Genomic DNA, 22,567 nt, shown 5'->3' on the forward strand with positions numbered 1-22,567 from the left:
ATGGATGTGTGTAATAATATACATGCATCACTTTTTAAATTGGCATTCATTTTATCATTTATAATAGAAAATACAAAGAAAAAACAGGTTGCATGGATTAATATTACAGTGAAAAAAGTGGAAAAAATGGATTTAATACAATAAGACAAAGAAATAAAATATGGCAGCAGATCTGTGTACAACACTTATTGCAGCACATATTGAGTTGTTTAGCTCATTTTACAATAATTGGCAAACTTTTTCTGGATTATTCCTCATGTTGGATGTTTTCAGCACCATGGACAGCTGCCACTTAGAAATCCCTTCGTATGGTCAGTCCCCTCAGGCTAACAGAAGGAAACTCTCCTCTGCAGCTAATTCCTAAGGAGACAGGAGATGAGTAGCTTTTCATTCAACAGTTCATATTTTCCACTACTGAGGTGGAGTTTTCTTGAGGACTCGTGAAAAGCTACCAGCTGTGTAAATGACAGAAAAGAAAGGCTAATTGCCATCTTAATATATGTAGACAGATCCACTCATTGTTGGAGTGTACGTTAGGGGGATAATTAAGCTCCAGACTCTTGATTAGATTAAGCTGTTTTTGGTCCCCAGTGCGTGGATTAAGTGCTCATTGCCCAATGTATTTGAGCAGGAAGTATTAGAGAGATCAACCTTGTGGAAAATCAGATCTTTCTTTATGGGAGCCGGTTATGACCCCATCATTGGCACAGAGCTGGATTACCTCAGGTCCAACTGGCTCTGCAGGTATTGAGCTTCTCTCAAGTTGACACATATGACATATGAGGTGCAGCGTGACCCCGCCGCCCTCCAGCGCATAACTCATATTTTCTCCAGTCCCCCTCCCGGAAAAGGTGTTTGACTTTGGTGGCTAGACCAGGTTTGTGCTTTCATACACCGTGGCTGTTGTTGCTTTTCACAGGCTTACTAAGGTGTGACAGTGCCTTTGATTTATGGGTTATTACTGAAGCAGTGTAGCCTATCGCCAACTCATTATGAGTTTACATTCACATACATCAATGCATGCATATTGCATACAAACCCCCCCCCCCCCAAAAAAAAAACAAGAGCAATTGGACTTTCTGGGGCCCAGAAATAGTAGCGATTTGTTAAGAAGAGGGGAAAAAAAACACCTTGGAAATTATCAAAGAGAATTGTTTTTGCGCCCTTTAGCAACTGCGCTCAGATGTCCACTGCTCCAAAAGAAGAGACTAATTTAAATGTCAAGGTCAGCATTATAAATCACTCGGGGGAAAGGGGGCACCCTGCAAGTCCAGGCAGTCTATTGGTACGTTGGCAGCAAACAAAGTGCCCTACACCTCAATGGGTGGTTGGAGGGGGGGTGGTATATGGGCGTTACCTGGCCAAATGAGACACAGAGTTTGAATATGTGTGCGGACCCACTAATGGAGCATGATGTTAATGGCAGAAGACATTAAACCTGGCTCTCTGTGTTTTTAAAAGCACCACTAATCTGTCTCCCTGTCAGCTTTATTGAAGCAGCGGGGCTAGGGTGTGCATCGTTCATTAGGATGCTCACTGGTATCATCCACCTGCAGGGTTAACACTGCACACGGCACAGTAACGCCGGGCCGTCATTCCTCAGGCAGAAACCTACAAGCCACCGGTTATATACGAGCTACCATGGATCTTCATTGCAGCCTAGTTTATCTGCGATTGCGAGGGACTGTCTGCCGTCTTCTTTGCAGCAGAGGGTTCCACCTGAAACACACTGGATACATATTATTAACCTGTGTTACTCCCCAGAAATGAGCCCCCCCAACAAGATCAAACAGGAGCATCGCCGCTCCCCATCACAGAGCGATCTGTGACTGAATTGGTGTGTGGTGAATTCACCCAAAACATGTCATGGAAATGAATAAAGAAGAATAAGGTGAGGGGAGGGTGACGAGAGGTTGTTACTGGGGATGAAGAATAATGGGGATGACTGTGTTGTGATGGACTAGGCGTTGGGGGAGGGAGAGGGGGTGAAGAGCAGAGGGAAGGGGGGATGTGAGGGAATTTCGATTGCCGGTAGAGAGGAGGCCAACTTAATCACGTCTAGAGATCGGTGTGTTTATATGCACCTCCACAGCTTGTAATCAGACGTCCACTGGACTGATTGAAGGTTAAGTAGAGAGCTGTGGATCACATCGCCTCTCCTCTAATCTGTGACCGCAGACATTTTGTCGCACCGTCACACCGACCCTTTCTACTCACCCTGAAGCCTTTCACCCCAACCCAGCCATCAGCAGAGGACATATGTAGCTGCGTGATTGGCTAAAGATGGTCCCAGATGGGTTTTGAGATGGGGTCATGCTGAGGTTTGGGCCTTGACTGTCCAGCCCATCTGCTCCATTCCCCCTTGGGGAAGTTCTGAACATCTAGTCGGGTTGTTCAACAACCTTCACCTCCCATTTGTCTCTACCCAACACCTAGAAACGCCCTCTACCTCTCCCCCATCCACCCTCCCACTGTTCCCCTCACTGCTAGCCCATTGTGTCTAAACTATGCAAAAGCCGTGGTGCGAAACTTAGTGGTATTGCATCCATTACCTGCCTATGCTTCAAGGCTGCCCCTCACCAGGCATCAGGAAAGGATGCGTACAGCAAATGTGGATCCTTGCTGAGTACGGCACAAAGCAGCGAGCTGGGAAAGGGGAGAGTGCTCGATGAGGCGCACCTAGAAAAGATTAAATCTATTGTTTCCTTGTCTTCCCCATAATGCATTCTGTCATAGGGAAAGCAGTGCCACACGTCTCTCTCTAATGTATTCTGTCATAAGGTAAGCAATGCCAAGTCGAGGATGTTCTCTGAAAGTCATTTTCTCTTCTCTTGTGTGTTTCTTTTCTTTCCATAGTAACAGGGTTTCCCTATCCTGCCACAGGCGCTACGGTGGCCTATAGGGGTGCCCACTTGCGAGGTCGGGGGCGGGCTGTGTACAATACGTTCCGCACAGCTCCACCACCACCACCAATCCCAGCTTACGGAGCGTGAGTATCAAATCCCTAACCTGAATCTAGGAAACAACAATGAGCGCTTGAGACAGTGCCAGACTTTTAGTTGTGTTCGTGTTGTTCTGACTGTGTTTGTTCTGTATGTGAACGAGTCTTTTCTGTTTGCATACACGCACCGTGTTTGCGTTTCTTTCCTAAGTTTAGGTGTGTTAGTCGTTATTTGCCAATTTCAAAGAAGTGATATTTACATGATTATATTTTAAGACCGTGAACTTTATGTTCGAGAGGGATTGAGGTGATGAGTGTCAATACATATTGAACAAACAAGTCAGAGTACAGGATTAGACCAGGCTTTCTCAATTTTGGAAAACTTCAATATCTAGCTAGTTTGTTAGAGAACACCGATTAGATTCAGTGTCCAGTGTTTGATTTCAACTACCGGTTATCAGGTGTTGCTGTCCATTTACTTTGTTATTCTTTCTAAAGGGGTCTTCAGGGAATAAAATCATTGTTGGTATCTAGGTATGTATATGCTGTAACTGCCTCGGCCTATCCTTATATTTGTACACTTTCTGTTGACAAAGGAGGAGCAAACAAAGCCACAGGGAGAGCTGTAGAGGGCTGAGATAGCGTATAACTGTGCAGATCTCACTGGACTGTGACCAGGGCCTATGCTGATCTCCTGGCTTTGTGCAGCCCTGCCTCACACTCATCTCTTATCAGCAGTGGTCTGTGTGGCCGTGGGAGAGGTCTGACGGAGGCCGGCCGAGGGCCCAGTATAGCTGTCTATCTGTGATTAGATCAGGATCCGTCTTACTGCAGAGAGACTCGCAGCCGAAGCTGGGACTGGAAATCCCACGTCCCCCTATCCCCTCCCTCCCACTCCGGGGCCCTTTGCTACTGATGGCAGCTGGTTGATTTATATAGCAGAGTCATGTGACGGAGCTCCTTCGCTGCTTTCTTTTGTCCTCCCCTCCTCTCCCCACCACCACCAACACCACCAGCCCTCCTGACAACACTGCAGCAACTGGAAAGACAAACAATTTTACCAGAGCAGAAAATTGGACGGGGGATGTGAAACGGTTGCACTTTTCGCTTTAATGTGTCATTCTTTTTTTTTTTTTTTTTTGTGGTACAGTACAGTAACGCTGCTAAGAGCTGACCCCACAGACCCACAAATGGTTGAGACAGGAAGAACATCAAGGGCTGAGATTCAGTTGGGTAGCATGTACACCGAATCAACTAATTCTCCTTTTCCCGTTCTTCCATTTTTACAGGGTGGTGTACCAAGATGGCTTCTATGGTGCAGAGATCTATGTAAGTACAGTTGGCTTTTCTTCTTGCCTGCTTAGATGAAACAGAAGTAAAGCAGACAAAAAGCCTAGCCCTGGAGACAAAAACGTGATCCCCTCAGCCCTCAGCGTTCTCCCAGCCTTGCTGCCAAGCCGGCGTCGATTAGGCCTCTGTCTGCTGTGCCAAGAAACCCGACAACAAAATTTAAAACCCCCTCAGCTCCTCCCTCCTCTCTCTTCTCTCCTCCTATGATCTCAGACTTTGGCAAAGAGGCAGACCCGGGCTCAGTGTCCCGTGTCAAGTTAGGTCATTTCTGCCTTTAGATTTGTCTGGGTTTTTTTTGGGGTAGCTTGTCTTCTGCAGCCCTCCCCTCCCTCCTTCTTGCTCCTCTCTCCTGTTTTTGTGTTTGTGTACACTCCAAGGGTTTGGCTGGGATATCCCTGCCTGCCCCAGGGGGTCTTGTGCAGGCCTGAGTGGAGCCGGTTCCTCCCAGCCATCACCATGTGGGAGATAAGAGGAGCAGCAGCAGATAAAGGGATTAGCCGTCCCTCTGGAGCTGTCCGTGCAGGCAGGGTCACATCTGGGGCTGGCCCTGCTGCACGTCGCCCTTGACAGAGAAAAGCATGGAGGCTGTGGAGATAATGCTAAAATTACCACGCTGCCCCACTTTGACATCAGTCCAAACGTTTGCGGGGGGATGTAATTTGTCCCTTTGATTCTGCTGCCTTTTTCTTTTCCTGCTGCCGTCTGCTGAGATAGCGAGATGACAGTGGGCACAGCGGCAATGACAATTGCCTCTCACTTTCACCCTGACAACGACCAGTGTCTGGGAACGAAATGCTGAACCCCAGTGATATATGACTTACACACCAGAGCCCACATGATAGGACTGTATTTCACTGGCTTTTATTGTAGCAACACCCACCGCCACAGAAGAGACATGGGCTCTGTGCTCTGAGTGATATTGTTTGTCTCTCGCACTTGTTCAGCCACCTCCAGCTAAGTCCTGCACCCCGGCGTCCCTTGACCAAGACCTGGCCGGGTCGGTCCATCACTCAACCAGTCAGGCCAGCCCCTTGTGCTTTACTGCCATTAGTTTTGGCACTGGCTACTGCACTGCTTCAGACTGGCTGAGTGTGCGCAAAGGTCTCGAGTGACCAAGAGGAAGCCATCTCTTAGCCCTTAGTGTCCTCCACGATTATTCAGTGGACACTGGCTTGCTGTAAAGATGTGTTGAAGCTTCCTTTTGGAAATAGATGACCTGCTAACACATTAGTAGAAAAGGATACTGAATGCATACAGGTATAAATACTCACTACATACGTTGCATGTGCTAATATATACTGTATGCATGTAGAAACAGATGAATACACAAAAACACACACACACACATAACAGACAAAATAACAAATGTGCTGCACTGTTGTGTGCAGGATTTGACAATGTGGGAGAGTGATTTATTGGTCCGTGTTTGTTCAGGCTGTTGCTGTAATCAGCACAGTCCCAAGGCACGTCTGTCCCACAGGAAGTCATCTGCCTCAAGTGCTGTGACTTCCTGTCCCCGTGGAAAAACCTTGAAGGGAACTGGGGGGGGGGAGGGGGGATTCAACGATGAGGACCCTGACCTGATTTCATGTGCAACCGCGGCCCGCAAACCACCGCACCGTCGCCTCTCTGCACCGCTCTCCAATCGGACGTCTTTCCCCCCTCTCGAGTTTAAAAATGAATGAAAAACATGCATTATTAAAAGCCACCTATCCACCGTATGGACGCAGATGGGCACACACTCCACTGGCACTAATAGAAAAACAGTGGGAGAACAGCTTCATTTTTCAAAGAGAGTAATAGCAGCACTCCACAATGAGGTCTTTAATTCCTTCCCCACTCTGGCAAATGAATACAGCGGTCCTGACTCCCCAACGGTCCGACCGTCTTCTGCCTTCTTACTTCATTTGTGAGCCAGGGGGGTCGTGTAAAGGAAAAAAGGGGCTCTTCAATAATGGAACAGCAGAGCCTCCTCAATCTAAAAATGGGCTGAATTTTGGGGAGTTGGCTCACGTGGCCTCTGTTATGCTGTTGCTTCTACTGGGATGAGCCTCTGGTGTCAATGACTTACTTCCCCACCCACCCCCTCACCCCCCAAAATATGCAACCTCTCAGCACATCATTCATTCCCTCTGTTGCCACCACCTGCTCTTATACACCATATATCAAACAGCACCCTCTGGTGTCTGAAACTGGACCTGCATCGGAGGGAATGTGTCTTTGCTGGTCAAAATATTGTGCAGTGACATTTAACTATTAAGGCAATTTAAGGCTCTATATCTGTATTGTTGTTTCCTTGTGTCTCAGAGAGCTAACCTTTCCCTGTGCGGGTTGTGCTTAATCATTGATTAACTAACACTGTGGTATTTTTTTGCAGGGTGGATATGCAGCATACAGATTTGCCCAGCCCACCACCACCGCTGCTTACAGTGACAGGTGAGAATCCCTCTTATGCGGTTTTCCTGTTGTACCGGATGTATAAAGAGTCCCAGGTCATTACATATAAGCGTCAGAAATCAATATATGCATCATTATGTAATCACAGCGGTCTTAAAAGGCAAAGTCCACCTTAAAATACTTCATTAGATGGATGTATCTTGTATCTCTGAGTCCGTTTTGTTAGTTTTTTTTGGGGGGGTATGTTTCCATCAAACATAGAGCTTCTTTCTTAAGATACTTTTTTTTTGCACAAATGTTCAAAACATCTACAGTAGAACAGGCGTAGATTCAATTTCCCCATCAGCAGGAGACAAAAGAAACAGAATGTGATGCAGATAACACACATGATACTACGTTCAGCTGGCTATCTATCTGTGCTTATGTGCACGTTGATTTTTTAAAACAACAATTTGATCCTGCGGGCTGTCAAATAGAGGCAATTACCGACTGAAGTAGGAAGAATAGATGAGGAAGATTGGAGGAAAATGAGCGCAGCACCGCAAAAAACACACTTCATCATGAAAAATAATTCTTGGAATGAACTGAACATCACAGATTGAGATCTAACAGTGTAGAAGAAGCAAAGGGTGGATTTTTTTTTTTTTCTCGCTTTAATTAAATACAACAGTTTTCTGTGAGCCGAACGTAGATAGAGAATGGATATGATGAATGAGGAAGTGCTTTCTTTTGGGGTTTCTTACGGGGGTTTTTCCCTCCTTTTTTTTTCCAGTTATCTTATCTATTAGGGAAAACCGTTGTATTCTTTTTAACTCAGAGCCAAAGAACACACACACACACACACACACACACAAAAAAGAGTAACCTCGTTGGACTCGATGAGAAAAGCGGTGATATATGTTGTGACTCTCTGCTTGTGATGGGAGAGTGGGTATATCACTGTGGTATTTATGAATGGCCTCAGGTCTGAAGGGAGACGGAGGGGAGAGAGAGAGAGAGAGAGAGAGGGAGAGGGACCAGCAGGAACTCTATCACTTCTGAGTGATGTCACTCCGGTTCAGGTGTGCTCCGTTTGAGGAGGCGTCGCTGATTCATTTCGGCCCCTGAAAGCCGTTGTCAGCCCGGGATGTGGGCTGGTTTGGGAATCTAATCTGGGAAGGATTGAGCATGTCACTTGTGATAACGTACACCCTGCCTGAGAGCCTGAAGATCATATCGATAATGTAAGATTTATCAGGCCTCGCCGCGGCTCGAATTATGAGCAGCCGTGCTCGGCGAGAGCAGAAATTGGACAGCAGCTTTTTTTTTCTCCCCCCCCTTCTCTCTCGGAGTGATTTAATTCCTGTTTCTCTTGCCTATACTTTTCCCTGAGATTTAATGTAATTCGCCTCCAAGTTGTTTGTTTTGCTTTGTCTGTTTGTTTCCTTTTGAATAAGCGGTCATGCCCATTGGATCAATAGGGGTTTGTCTGTATTGTCTCAGCAATACCTTATCAGACTTAACCGTGAAGCAGTCAGCCAATCATAAAAAGAGGTCACCGGCATTGTGGAAGGTGCGTGAAAACCCCCCCTGTAAAAATATGAAACATTTATAATCTGAAAAGCCTACAGTGCACACGGGCTGCATTACCAAAGCAAGTAACTAAACAGAGCTCATACATAGCAGCAGTCTAATGTATCAAAGAGAGGCCTTATGAGGAGCCGGTCACAGCGTAGAGACCCCAGTCGGCTCTGTGACATTGTGCAGGGTGGTTTGACCTGCTGGTGCCACTCTGGTGAGAGTCATTTTGTAGATATATTAGCTTTAGAGGGCCTGTGGGGTTCGGTGCTCGCTGAAGATAAGAGGACCACGGAGACTTCCCCCTGACCATCTCACGGCACCGGCCTCCTCCCCAAAGGAGCCGAGACAGCCCCTTTTTTTGATTTCACGTCCTAGCCGCTGACCTTGGGTGCTGCCGGACTTAAATGGGCCGAGCCGTGTTTAAAACCTTATATAACTCAATGTAACTCACGCGAAAGGCATGAACGCTGTATGTCTTGTTGTCTCCTTTAGGAGAATTTCCTCCTCTCTCCACTTTTTTTTTTTTTTTTTTTTTTTTTTATTCCTGGTTGATTTGGTGCCCTCAGTCCTTGGCTGGGTGTGCCTTATCTGCTCCGTGCAGACCCTCATTTGCAAGCGAGCATTGAGGAAAAAAAAAAAAAGAAAAAAAAAGAAAGTAAATAGAGGAATATGTGAAGTCGAGTAAATAAATAAATAAGGCAGACACATCTTGTCCTGTCTCAGAAGGAAATTGGAAGGATTAGTTCCAAACCAGCAACAATGAAAAGACAGGGGCGTGAGCCCAGTGTGCAGCCTGGGTAAACAAGAACAGGGTGAGAGACCAAGCCCTCCAGCACCAACTGTGTTTCCTTCTCTGCATCTTTCTTTCTCTCTGTCTGTCTCTCTCTCTCTCTCTCTCTCTCTGTGCTCATTACCTATTCCATCCACCTAATCAAGATGACAATGAGAAGACAAGTATAATTCACCAACCTTTGAACTCCCCTTTTTGAACCCCCTTGTATAATGTAGGAAGCCCAGGAGGCTGAGGAGGGAAATAATTGATTGTGTTAGAGACTTGAAAGAGTTGACTTGAGGGGTTGAGCATTAAACAAGCATGCATAAATGTTCTGCTCTCCTCGTCAATGATAGATCAATGACCGTGTTCTCTTTGCCTCCCGTCGTGCAGCTATGGCAGAGTCTATGCAACAGCAGACCCCTACCACCACACGATTGGCCCTGCCGCCACATACAGTGTGGGGACTATGGTAAGTCAGTGAGACCTATCCGTTATCCGTTTCTGTCTGTGTGCAACCCCCCCCCCCCCCCGCCCCCCCGTCTGAAACATCACGACACAAGCACACACACACACACACACACACACACACACACGACTCACACTCCAAAATAAAGACCAGAGACTGCAGCAGTCACTGGTTTTTATTTATATATTTATTCATTAATTGATTTTTGTCATGCTATCTGGCACACCCTAGTGGAGCTGAGCAGTACTGTAAAAACCCCGGCATGTGGAAAATGGCTCAGACATTTTATTGCAACAAAACACGCAAGCTCACCTCATGCATATATTGATTTGACACCAGTTCCTGTTGAAATGAGAATGAGTGATCACTGCAGTGTTTTGGTTTTTTTTCTTTTTAAATGAACTTTGCATCTTAACAACAACTACATTTCCAAGCTTCCTCTCTTCATTCTACATCACTCAGCTCGCTACAGAGCGAGTTGGCTCATCTTTATGTTTTTTTTTCTTTTTTTTATTCCATTCAGCCAAAACCAAAATTTGAAGGGATGACGTTGAATTGTTAATGTCTGTTTTTAGCTAGCTTTTGCAGCTACTGTAACATCAAAGATGAAAAGTGATGATAAATAAAAGAAAACGGAGAAGAGTTTCTCTTTGGATTTTTTTTTTTTTTTTTTTTTTAAATGATGATGATGATGATGATGAGGGGATGGGACCGGGCTCGCAGACCAAAACCTAGAGATTAAGGACCATCAAAACGCATGCAGCAGCGTGCCGTGGGACATAAAACAGAGAGCGAGATGGAGGGAGGGAGTCGTCTCCCCTCCTACCCTATAAAGCTTGATCGGAGGCGTGCTCTCTGCTTGAGAAATGACTCAAATTTACCATTCTGGCATGCATGCGATTTTTCAACAACATAAAAAAAAAAAAGCGTACAGTTCCCCGGTGCAGCTGCTAGCTAAAAGCTTTCATTAATTAAGACATTTCTTTTTTCCTCTTCATTTACTTAATTAAAAAATGTGCTTGAATGTTTTTTTTTATTCTTTCTTCTTTTTCCTCCAAATTTCCTTCCATTTCTCTGACACTTTAATCGTCCTCTCGATGAAAGTAGAAGACAGGATTCGGCCCCCCCCTAAAAAAAAAATAAAAAAAAAATATCAGAGCTAATGTTGTGTGTGTTGGGAGCTCAGGGAGTTAACACGGACTCGAGAGAGGGGGTGTGTGTGTGTGTGTGTGTGTTTGTGTGTGTGGTGGTGAGCAAATGGCAAGGCTACAGGGAAATGGGACCGTGCTCTGTGCTGAGGCCAACATCTAATAGACTGGCGAGCTGAGGAGAAAAGACCAGTTTGGCTCCTAATTCTTTAATCATATATGATTAATGGTTCTCTAGCAGAAAGGAGTCATTTTTTTAGCATTTAAAAGCTATACAATAATTAGTTCCACTGAGGTTGAAATTCTCTTTACTCATTCCCCAGCATAACAGAAAGAAGCATCTCATATACGGATAAAAGTTTTGTAGAAGAGGGCTCCCCCTAAAATTAGCCAAAATTAGCCTTTGAAGACATTCAGTAGCTTTTTTCTGAATTCCTAATTGCAGCAGAGCCACCGAAAGATGAGAGGAGGGACTGTATGTATGTGTGTGTGTGTGTGTGCATGTGCAGGTGTGCATGCATAGGCCCCCTCCCCCCCGCCCACCCCCACCATGCATGCTTGATGTGTGTCTGTCCTAGATATCTTGAGCATGGTGCTAAATCTAAGGGCTAATATCCTGTGGTGGTTTGCCCCCTCCTGAAAGGTGCAGACACCTCCGCTAGACTTGAAAAGGAGCTGTGATTAAACCTCTCTGAACTTATCCTGCTTTGGTTGAATCTCAGATATTGTTACTGCCCAAAAAAAAGGGAATATTTTTTCCTCTAGGGGGAAAAAAAGCACATTATTTTACAATGCTTAACGTAATTAATTCAAGAATTTAAAAAGTGTTTTTTTTTTTGCTACTATGGTTAAAAAAAATTTAAATCACGTATTTAATTAAGCTCAAAAACCCAACAATCCACCTTAACTCCTGCCTTGTTCCTAACACACACTCATAATGTCTGCAATTAGAGGATCAATTTCACCAAAAAAATCAAGTAACGGGCTTAAATAAATATATAATCCTGTCAATCTGCTTCATGATAATTGCTATCAGAGAACCGCTATATATATATATCTATATAAAAAAAAAAACATATCCGGAAAAAGGAAGGAGATTTGTGGAGAAAGAAAAAAAAAAAAAAACCGACTAAAGCTGTCACCTGAATACTGATTGGTACTTTTTCATCTTTGATGTTGCAGGCTAGCCTATACAGAGGAGGGTACAGTCGCTTCACTCCCTACTAAAAGAGAAAAGAAAAAAAGCGAGAAAAGACAGAGACATTTCCCCCCCGCCCCCCCCTCTCTCTCTCCCGACAAATAAACAAAATAATCTAAAAAGAAAAAAAAAAAAAAACAAGTGAACACCCGGTCCTTGGTGGAGAGTTAAATCAAACTAAAAGCTTCCAGGTCCCCCCCCATGCTGAGCCCCTCCCCCCCCCCCCCCCCCCCCGACACCCTCTCAAGCCGATATTTCTACGACAACCTTTTTGATGTCATCATTGGTCTGCTCTTGTTTCGTATTCATTTTGTGCTTTTATTTTGGAAAGTTGTTTTTTTTTTATGCACATGTGCATTATCTTGATTGCTGTATACGGGTGCTGTGTCACCATAACCAATGTGAGCCTACTGCAGCACGCATGATGCATGCTCAGAGGTGTGTGTATGCAGTCGCTGTCATCTGACTAAGAATATACTGGGGCATTTCTATAACATATATACATGACATCAAACAGGAAACACACAACCAGGTCTGATCAGGTTGACGCCGATCGCCGATCAATCCCAGTTCATTACTTTCTAGAGCTTCTATTTCCCATTAAACACACAGAAGTAAAGACTCTGATGAACATGCCTTTGCTAATTCTTAGTTCAAAGACAGCACTGCTCTGATTGCTTTTGTTTTGTTCTGTTTTTTGTTTTTTTTTAAACGTTGGAGTGTCCTACTGTTGTGCACTTACAGTAGAGCCTTACAAGCTGTACTATGTGGTATGACAGCATGCACTGTAAAGGGTCATGAAGGTCAGATTTCTGTCTCATAGCGCAGCCAAGTCTCCTGCAAATGATTGGACGTTTATTTGCAACTGTTCTGCTGTGGCGGTTATGTTTCGAGGGGGCGGAGATGACTGCGTTATTTTATAGAAGTGCAGCCAAAATTAAATATAGGGGATGATGAGTGTGGGTTTGCATCTCATATCATACAAGTAGCTGGTCAGTTGCAGTGTTGCAACCTTAACATTAGGAGATTTTAAAAAAAACAAAGCAGCTTCGATCTTCTTCCTAACTTTATATCAGCAGTGTTTTTAGTGTTTCATATGAGTCAAGCTTCAAAAATATAGGATCCAATAATAACCATTATGCAACTTGATCGTGACTTTTGTTAACAGACTTGACAAAGATTCTCCAGAATCATAGAAGACGTTAGTTTTCACAGACTGGGTAGTTGTGCTCCTCATGATGAATTAACTCATTTTGATGTGTTAAATTGGTGGAATAGCCCTTTAAATTGCCACAAATATTGCAAAAAAAGTTTGTACTGAAAGTTTGCGTTCACTTAGAAACGACTTTGCTTTATATAGTAATATTTTGAGGCTGAGTTGGTGGTGTTGTTATAATGGAAAACATTATATTAAAAGGTGTTTCTGATATTTTAACAACCTCAAACTACAGAAATACAATCTCAAACATGATCATAGGGATTGTATATTGAGTATATGTGGGATTTATTGTAGTACTGTATTAAATCAGTGCAAATATTCAATTAACTGATTAGTATATTGACAGAAAATCCTGATAATCAATTAATCATGTGGTTCCGGCTCCTAAAATCTGAAGATTTTCTGCTTTTTCTTCGTTTTATTTGTTTATCAGAAATAATAAGACCTCACCTTGAGTTCTGAGGAACTTTCTGACTTTTGTAGTTTAACTAATAATTCAGTTAATTAAACCAAAAAAAAGGGTCATTTATTGATGATGAAAATAATCATTAGCTGCAGCATCTTCCAGTTTTCCCCCCAAAACATAATCGCTAAATATAAAATAGTCGCATATGAACTTAAGTTTTTGCAGGAGACACGGTTGCGTATCGTCACTAATACACCATGGCAGATTAAATGTACTCGAGGTGCACTGTAACACACATCCACATCGACACACACACACACACACACACACACACACACAGAGTAAATGACACAGCACTCAGGTGGGTGAACCTGACAGAGGGCTGTTTCTGCTACGAGTCACCGGTCTCTTTTTTAAGCATTGCACAAAAAAAAACAAAAAAAAAAGTTTTACCTCAGGATAAGCTAACTGAAACTCCCAAACTTAGAATACAGTGCTATTCACTTCTCAGCAGGCAGGACAGTTTCATTTCTAACACAACCAGCAGCAGGTTCGTCCTCTTTGCAACATTTTGCAGCTTTTCTCGAAGAGCTAACTTTTGATTTTTGTTTAAGCAAAGACCCCCAAGAGAGGATAATAAAATAAGACTGTACTGTTGTTCTTTATCAAAGCTACTGTATTATATATATATGTAGACATATACTGTATAACACATTTACACTGTATACACACATAAAAACGTACCACGAGTACAGTCAGATGTTCTATAAAAGCACCCGGGAGATAAACGTGTGAGAGCGCGGCAGTGCTCGCCACTTAGTCAACATTACAGTCGTCGCATTGGCTTCTATTACAACTTTGTGCTACGTGAGGTGGATCTGAAAAAGAAAAAAAAAATCTCTGTGTAGCTACTGTTTAGCTGTCAAAGATTTCAGTGCAGCTATGGAACTCAAAGCTATTGCCAATAATATTTAATTTATATGTACTCACTAAAGTGTTTGTGGTCTCCAAACAAAAAAAAAAAAACAACAAAAAAAATATGTTTGTTGCACTTTATTTGTTTTTTTTTTTTTCTTTTTTGTATACTTTCCGAGATGTAACATATTTATAAAAGTATCATATACAGCTAGTTATGTTAAGTCCAGATGTTAAAATGATATAAGAGTAATGTTGTATATCCAAAAAAAAAAAAAAAAAAAAAGAAGATGAACCCATTATCTCATGAGTAAAAAGAAAATCTAAATGTGGGATATTGTTCTTCCTTTTATATGCTAGTAAGTACTCACCATTTGGGGGGGGGAGGGTTTTATATGAGTCAAAAATGAACTTTGAATTATTACTTTCACCATTTTCAAATGGGAGAACTGGTTTGTGCATTTGTAGGAGTTTGTCATATAAACTCTGCAGCAGGGTGTTCAGTTAGTGACCACTATCAGTAAGCTAGACTGGAATGAACTAGTTTATTTTTGTTTGTTTGTTTTCTGATCTGAATGTGTGTGCCTATGCATATATATATATAGATATATAGATATATATATATATATAGATATAGATATATATATGCATTTGAATGTGTGTGTGTTCGTGTGTGTGTGAGGGAGGAGAAAGAGGAAATGAACACAGGTTGCAAACATACTGTAGTTTGCAGTGAGCTAACAGTTTTACATGACATAACTCTGCGTCCCTGTAATTACATCACGACCGCTCAACTCTGACCTCATATGACATCAGCGGCAGCAAAAATAAATACAGACACTTTATGGATATCTATAAAAACTACTCCTCATCTCATGTAACGGGAGACTTACTTTGGCTTTCTGGAAGTTTGACCCGTCTGGTCTGTTTAACTAATATCACGTGAAGTAAACATATGAATATATAAACAAAACAAACATATATACAGACTGTAGAGACTGGAGACTGTAGGATTAATTGCAGAAATTGATGTATTGGATCAGTGCAATCAGTCAATTGATTTGCAAAGTATGTATTTGGACAATTAGGATAGTAAATCAATCAATTAAGCAACTAACAACTAATTATAACATAATTGAGTACAAAATGCGCATGAATTACTATTTTGTGCCTCCATTAATGACTTAATATGTGCTCTGGAGTTAATCGTTTGTGTGCACAAATCAGCAGAATGTGACATTTAATTGTTTTTCATCTTTTTTTTTTTTTAAAAGAGAGAATTTACACAACACTGATCAACAGGTATCTTTATATATCTCCGTCCAAAGTCGATTCATTCAGTTATTGATTCGAGACTACACAATACTAATTCATGTGCACAATAAATGAATAAATAAATAATAATAATAATAACCAGTTAAGTCCCACTGAGGTTGGAAACCTCTTTTGCAGGAGAGACCTGGTCAAGACGCTTAATTTGGCAAAATTAGCAACTTTTAATGTGCTGCATGGCCTCTTCTTTCATTTTCCCATAGTCTAGTTTTCAGCAGGTCGCTAGAATACGTTGGGAAATGATGCTCTGATAGCGCAGAGCTCCACGGATTTTCTCCATGCGGTCAAATAAAGTCCATCTAGATCCTGACGGTGCACCTGGAACCTCCTTGGGCCTCCATCAGTCTTCCCTCTAGACTTAAAAAGTGTAAGAAGCTAAATTTGTTATGCAGATGAGTCAGAACTGATTCCGACTTTTATACCAGTTTATCCAAACGACTTGTAAATCACATTATACGACTAGACTTGATCTTGAATGTGCTTGAATGCTGTTCTTCTCATAATTATTTATGTAAACTGACCAATGGGACAAACTTAAAGCCAGTAGCTCTTCCTCAACTGTATCATTGACATCCTGCTTTCTACATTTAGTCCAACAATAACAGTTTTATTTATTCAAAGACCTGGTCAACTGTTTAAATTAAAACACAATTTTGACATCAAAATTGTGAATGATCCCATACACTAAGAGTCCTATAAGTCATGTTATTACAGGGACAAGTTTCGAGTTGTTGTGTTGTCATCTGGAGTCGCTCCTATCAGTCTGCACGGGTTTGTCACAAGTTTACAGGAAAAAAAAACAAAAAAAAAAAAGTTCAAATTAGCGTTGTTAACCTGTTTAGGTGTCAGCTTATCAAGGCTTAAAATGTTAAAGACATAACATGTAAATAATAACTCTGGTAGTCAGTATTGTAGAGGTCTGAGCCATTTTTATTACGCTTACAGTAAGTCAAACGTAGTTTAGGTGTGAATTTATAAAACAAAACACTTTGATATTTTTCCGTTTAGTTTGCTTTTCGTTGTATTCCATTACCAGCTTAAATATGCAACCAGACCTCTATTTGATCCAAAACATTTGTTCGTACTTATTATTAGTAGGTATTTAGGTATGTTTACATATCAGCAGAAAATACTCTTTATCCATAATTTATATTTAATACAAGTATTCATAAAAAGCCCTGATAAGCTGGCGGGTGCATTTATTAATCCACCTAAAAGATTTGTACAAAAGAGAACCAAGCAAAAAAGTTACAGTACTTGTAAATACATTTAAATGTATATACACACACACACACAGTATATCGCAATTCTCTGAGTAACTGTTTTATATGTATTCCTATATGAGTGGGGTCATCTGTGTATTTTCAATTCAGCTGAACTTGTTCTTGAATTGTATGTAATTTCTATAATGAGAATATATTGTCTGAAAGGTGTAATTTTTTTCTTTTGAATTCATTTAATAGGTAAAAAAAAAAAAAGTATTAAACTATTATGACTTTTCTTTCTTTTCTTCCTTAAATCATGAATTATTTTTTTTTGTTGTCAATATGTGACATATAAGTAACCTCTGATTGTTTTGAGTGTCAGAATAAAGCAGTTATAAGAACATTATGTCTGCCTTTCACACATGGATGATGTTGCTGATGTCGACTTTTTTTTTTATATTAATTCATTTTTTGTGGGTTTTTTGTTTTTTTAAAAAAAAACATTTTTTCACTTATTCCTAGTGGTGTCTGGCCCTAAAGATAGTTGCTAATAGGTGTTTTTTCTACAGATCAGCACACTGTGACTTAAGGAGAGAAGCAAATGATGGAAACATCTGTCCTGCAGAAGAAACTGGACGTGTCTTATACGTCTAGAGTTTGGTATTTACAGATTACCAGCATGGTCATCGAGAAATTTCTTTTGTTGTAACTAGGTTTGAATCCCTTACTGAGCCGTCTGTTCAGCTTTAAACATTTGTAAAGCTGAAAATAACTCAAAGATTTGATCTTGATGTGTAGTTTTTATCGGTTGAGAAAGGCAGAAATGGCCTTATTAATGTTCACAACCTAAAAAAATAAATAAATAAGAGGAACAGCATCACATTTAAAATGATTGAATATGTATCTGACACTTTGAAATCATCTAGCCGGCTTGTTTTTTTTGTTGTTTTTTTTGCACATCGTAATTTTCAAAAAAAGCTACTGCAGATCCTGATTCAGAACTATTAGTTTGATTGGCTTAAATTATTTATATATGATTTGAAAGTGGAGACAACTGATACTGATGATGTGATGCAATCAGCGGATCCTTTTCATTAGAGAAGATTTTGACACTGTGTTGCCCTCGTTCTACTACAAAAACAACAGAGTGGTGCATCTTTTACCTTACTGGCCATCTTTGGCCACATATAGATGCAAGTATCGAGAGACTCTGAGTCTCTCTGATCTTAGAGAATCCAGGTATTTGATCAAACTGGAACCGGATTAGTTGTAACTCCTGTTGTTCTGTCCGACCTGCACTGCTGCCACAACCACTAACTAAGTTTTATTCACCAAACCAAAAACTATCTGCTTGGCCAGATACCACCAGGTCTAAGTAGACGAAATATGTATTTTTGTAATTTAGGTGACCCTTTAATGAGTTTCTACACATAGAACAGTTTTTTCTTTATAAAGCAAGTAGCAGCTTTAAGACGTGAGCTAACCCTCTCCTGAATCCTTCATGTCCGTGGGTGATTAATATATTTGTGTCTGCAGCTCTTTCAGTTCTGGGCTTCCTGTCAGTGAGGAGACTATATGTAGCTCCGGCGCTATTGTGCTCCCTCCCTGCTGAGCTATAAGACTGCGTGCGGATATTTTTGTATGGAGGGTCCCTAGTGAGAGAGCTCAGTAAATCTGAGGTAGGGATAGATAGAGGAGGTGGTGAAGCTCGGGCCGGTTCTTTCCATGAGAAGAGGGAGATAGAGAGAGGAAAGGGGGGGAGGAAGGGAAGGTGGACGCTGATTGAACACGCCACTTGTTTGACTGTTTGTCTCTCTGGATTGGAAGTAAAGGGGGGGGCGGGGGGGAGGGGGGGGGGGGGTGACGCACTACAAAGCCGTTTCGAAATTAAAGCCTCGTCTTCTTTCATTCATTTATTTATTTATTTATTTTTTTGTCAGAAGCTCCACGGAGCTGCCGGAGATCGCTCCGAATTAGCGAGCATCTGTCATGACGAGGGTCCTGGGACACTCTCCTTGCCTCGCCCTCCCCCACCACCTCAACACCCACGCACCCTCTCCTCCTCCTCCTCCTCCTCCTCCTCCTCCTCCTCCTCCTCCGCTCCCATCCATCCATTACACCGAGACTTTTCACTTTGCACTGCCAAACTGCCGATCTCCACTTGTATGATTACAGCGCACTCTGATCTTTATTCTGGGGAGAGGCGGTAGCACTTGTTTTGGCAGGCGTAAGGCCTCTGCTCCTGCTTCTTTTATGCAACGTTACAAGAGCGGGGATGAAAAGTGAATGAAGCTGTTGTCTCTCTGCCTCTCAAACTTTTTTTTTTTTTTTTTGTAGCCAGAGTTCTTAACGTGGTTTTCCGTTCAGCTGTAGTGAGTCAAACGGTGTGTCTTAACCTTATATAGTGAACTTTTTCCTCCTTGTAAGAGTATACATTACGTAGATAAGAAAAGGCCGTCGGGGTGGGAGCACATTAAAGAGGGTGTGTGTTGTTTATTACATATATTATCTCATATGTTGTGTTTTTTTTTTTTTTGTCAAAGAATTATTTTCTAGCCTATACTTTCTGTGACAACTAAAAAAAAACTTGTTCAGAAAGAAAGAAAAACTTCCAACATCTGCTCCACACTGTCTTTTCATAGCACCTCTCATTATGTATGCCTATCAGACACATAACATTCTGCATATTTACCAGTCTCCCCACTTCTCTCCCCTGTTTCCAGTAAATACAAAAGGAAGAGCTGTACTCAGTATTGATGGACATCACAGATGAAAACAATGAAGAGAGGAGAACTAGCTTTAAGAAAATAACACAAGAAGAAGAAGAAGAAGAAGAAGAAGAAGAAGACGAGAAGGAGTCCCTCTACTGAGGCTGGCGAGGGAAGACGGGAGGCGTACAAAGTGGCGCCGCGGCAGCGGTGTCAAACCAGCCACAAACTTGACAGACGGAGTGAGCCAGTTTCCACCAGGGACCACCTTTTTGCCGGGTAGAAAAAGACAGAGAGAGAATGAAAAGTGTCCCGTTATTATAAAACATTTTATTTTTCTATACTTTTGTGATTTACAATGGTAAAAAAGTGTGTATAAAGCAGTATATATGTACAAATCTGTTTTTATGTTTTTTGGTAAGGGAGATGAACAGTTGGCCCTTGATGCTGATTCTGTGGTATGCAGGAAGGAGGAGGGAGGAGCCCCCCCCTCCTCTCTCTATGGCACACTGCTCCTGTCGCCGAGGTCATGAAAACAAAAACATAAACAGAAAGGTGGCAGGGAGAGCTCGGCATCCAGGCAGAAGCACTTTCTACGCTGTACTTCCTGTGGGTGGAGTCAAAGGTCAGCCTCCTGGTCTCACTGCTCCACCTTCTTCCTTCCAGCCTCCCCGCCCTCCTTCCTTCCTTCCTAGCTTCCTTCCTTCCTTCCTTCCTTCCTTCCTTCCTTCCTTTTTGCGCCGGTGATGTCGCTCCTTCCTCCTTGTTGCGGTGTCACTGACCGGCAGCGCCTACTGTTAGCAGCGTCCCCCGTGGATACTGTCATGATGTCACTTCCTCCTGGCAGCACCATTGGGCATCCCCGCCCTCCCCAATGGGCAGAGTCACTGGTTTACAGCGTTGGGGAGTGGGGGGTGAGCCACAGCGGGATGGTGAGACGGTTATAACGCCGAGCCTCCCCAGTCTGCCCCTCTCCACGCCCCAGCAGAGGTCAATGACTGAGGACTAGTTAGAGAAAATGGCGCATAAGTCGCCGACTTTACTCACCTGCCAGACTCCGAGCCCAAGCCTTTGTGTCACTCTGCACCGACGGACAAACTATCAGACCAACGCGGTAATAAGGTGCGTACAACTACCAAGGATGCACGTTTCCACCTGACGAAAATAACTCATCAACGTCCATGTAACAAATTGAATTATAATCGAATAATCCCATTGTACTACATCAGCAGGTGCATAACCAAAACACAAGCCTGAGACATATAGACTATGTCGCTAGATAAAACATTATAGAAATACAGTAGTGCCCATCCAACGGTAACGAGGAACGAGGGCTGAAATATGTCAATTTTTTTGTCAATGTATTCTGAGAATATTTATTTGTGTGGTTTCTATTTTTTTTTGGTTTTTTTGTTTTTTGTTGTTTTTTTTGCAGCAGCACTGAAAACTTTTAAAGAGGAAAAAAGTTTTAATTTGGTGAAAGCGAAACCTTAATTCTTTATATCAGGAGAGTCACTGTAAACGTGTTTAAACAAGAATGTTGGTTCAGTTCTTTGAATGTACTTTAATGTCTAGGGTGTCCAATAAGTATGTATTCTTTTTCTGTATATAAATATATATACATATCTATTATATGGGCTGTGGTGATGTCAGGGAGTAGAGGGGGTGGACAGGAAAGCCTTTGGCCCCCGAACATAGATATCAGACCCTTAACCCCCGCCCCCGCCCCCAACCCCCACAACCCCCCCCCCTTCCAACTAAATATGTCCCTGATATTTACTGTAACATGTGATCATGTGTTATATGATTGAAAGTGTGATGGTGATAGTGTGAAATGATCTCCCCCCCCCCCCCAAAAAACCCCTTCTTTACCACAGACACACACACACACCAACACACACACATCCTGTGCAGACACACACACACACAAATCCCGATTTTTTTTGGCCCCACCCAGAGTAAAAACATCAGATCCTACTTTTACCCCCCGACAGACACTTAGGCAAAATCTGCAGTAATTTCAGCCCTTCAATCGGAGCTGGGAAGACTTGCTAAATAGTGCAAGGTGTTGTGGGTGTCAGATAAAAAAAAAAAAAAAAAGTTTAGGACTATTGATTTTTCTTTTCTTACTTGAACCAAAGTATGATTTGAACACACAGTCTCAGTGCTCTTTGATCAGGAGACAGCGGGACTCGGTGATGATGGCGGAGCCCGGATGTGTATTGACGTGACCCAGATTTCATTCGCTCATCGCTGCTGAGGAAGAGCTCGCTCCCTCTGCTAATGTAACGAGCTCCAGCTGATTAAGCCCGGCTCGCAGCTTCCTGCAGCAGCAGCAGCCTCAGTTCGTGAACCGCTGTTCTCATGCTGACCCTGGTGGACGGGCTGTTTTATTGCATATTGGAAATAACCTGCTGGCCCTAAGAAGAAACTTTATTTTAATCAGAGGCGAGCAGGTTCGGGTGAAGCACAACTTTGTTTGAGAGTTCAGGGTACACTACTTCATCAGTAGTGGTTCTGTGTGAATTGTTCCAAGAGGGTAACACTAGGTTTAAGCTCCTGACTTCCTGTACAAAACTACAGTGTGTACTGTTAATATCCTGTACAGTAAATCTCACCTCACACTTCTTGATTAACTTCATCTTATTTCAGGTTTAAAAAAAAAAAAAATCAGGGCTCCTACCCACGCGACCTCTGTTCATCTGTAGACAGCTTCTCATATATTACAAAGAGTATCTATATCATGGCAACTTACTGTTGTGATGTCTAATTGGGGTAAAGTCAGTCATTTGTTCTCCCATGCAGCGATCATATGCAAGCTTAGCATTTTCATACCTGCAGGTTTGTTTCCGAGAGTCACATGACTCATCTGGCCTACTTGCAGCACTACAGACTTGTGGTGGGTCAGAGAAGACTCAGGAGCAGGCTGGAGTTTTACTTTCACAGG

General features: G+C 42.4%; 1 protein-coding gene and 1 long non-coding RNA gene across 6 annotated transcripts in view; one reads left to right on the plus strand and one right to left on the minus strand.

Moving 5' to 3' along the window:
• LOC121883609 (RNA binding protein fox-1 homolog 3-like) overlaps positions 1 to 11,906 on the plus strand; it is a 350,329-nt gene extending 338,423 nt beyond the window's left edge. For all 5 annotated transcript variants that reach the window (XM_042391967.1, XM_042391968.1, XM_042391969.1 and 2 more), the window contains 5 exons: positions 2,857 to 2,989; positions 4,231 to 4,270; positions 6,669 to 6,727; positions 9,414 to 9,492; positions 11,820 to 11,906. In XM_042391967.1, coding sequence (XP_042247901.1) covers positions 2,857 to 2,989; positions 4,231 to 4,270; positions 6,669 to 6,727; positions 9,414 to 9,492; positions 11,820 to 11,864 — 356 coding nt within the window. In that variant the 3' untranslated portion in view covers positions 11,865 to 11,906. The remainder of the gene's footprint in view (positions 1 to 2,856; positions 2,990 to 4,230; positions 4,271 to 6,668; positions 6,728 to 9,413; positions 9,493 to 11,819) is intronic.
• The window catches only part of LOC121883612, a 129,730-nt gene continuing 107,225 nt past the window's right edge, over positions 63 to 22,567 (minus strand). The window contains exon 3 of the long non-coding RNA XR_006092248.1: positions 63 to 360. This is a non-coding gene — a long non-coding RNA (uncharacterized LOC121883612). The remainder of the gene's footprint in view (positions 361 to 22,567) is intronic.

Source organism: Thunnus maccoyii, chromosome 18 (assembly GCF_910596095.1).
Source record: "Thunnus maccoyii chromosome 18, fThuMac1.1, whole genome shotgun sequence".
NCBI lineage: Eukaryota > Metazoa > Chordata > Actinopteri > Scombriformes > Scombridae > Thunnus > Thunnus maccoyii.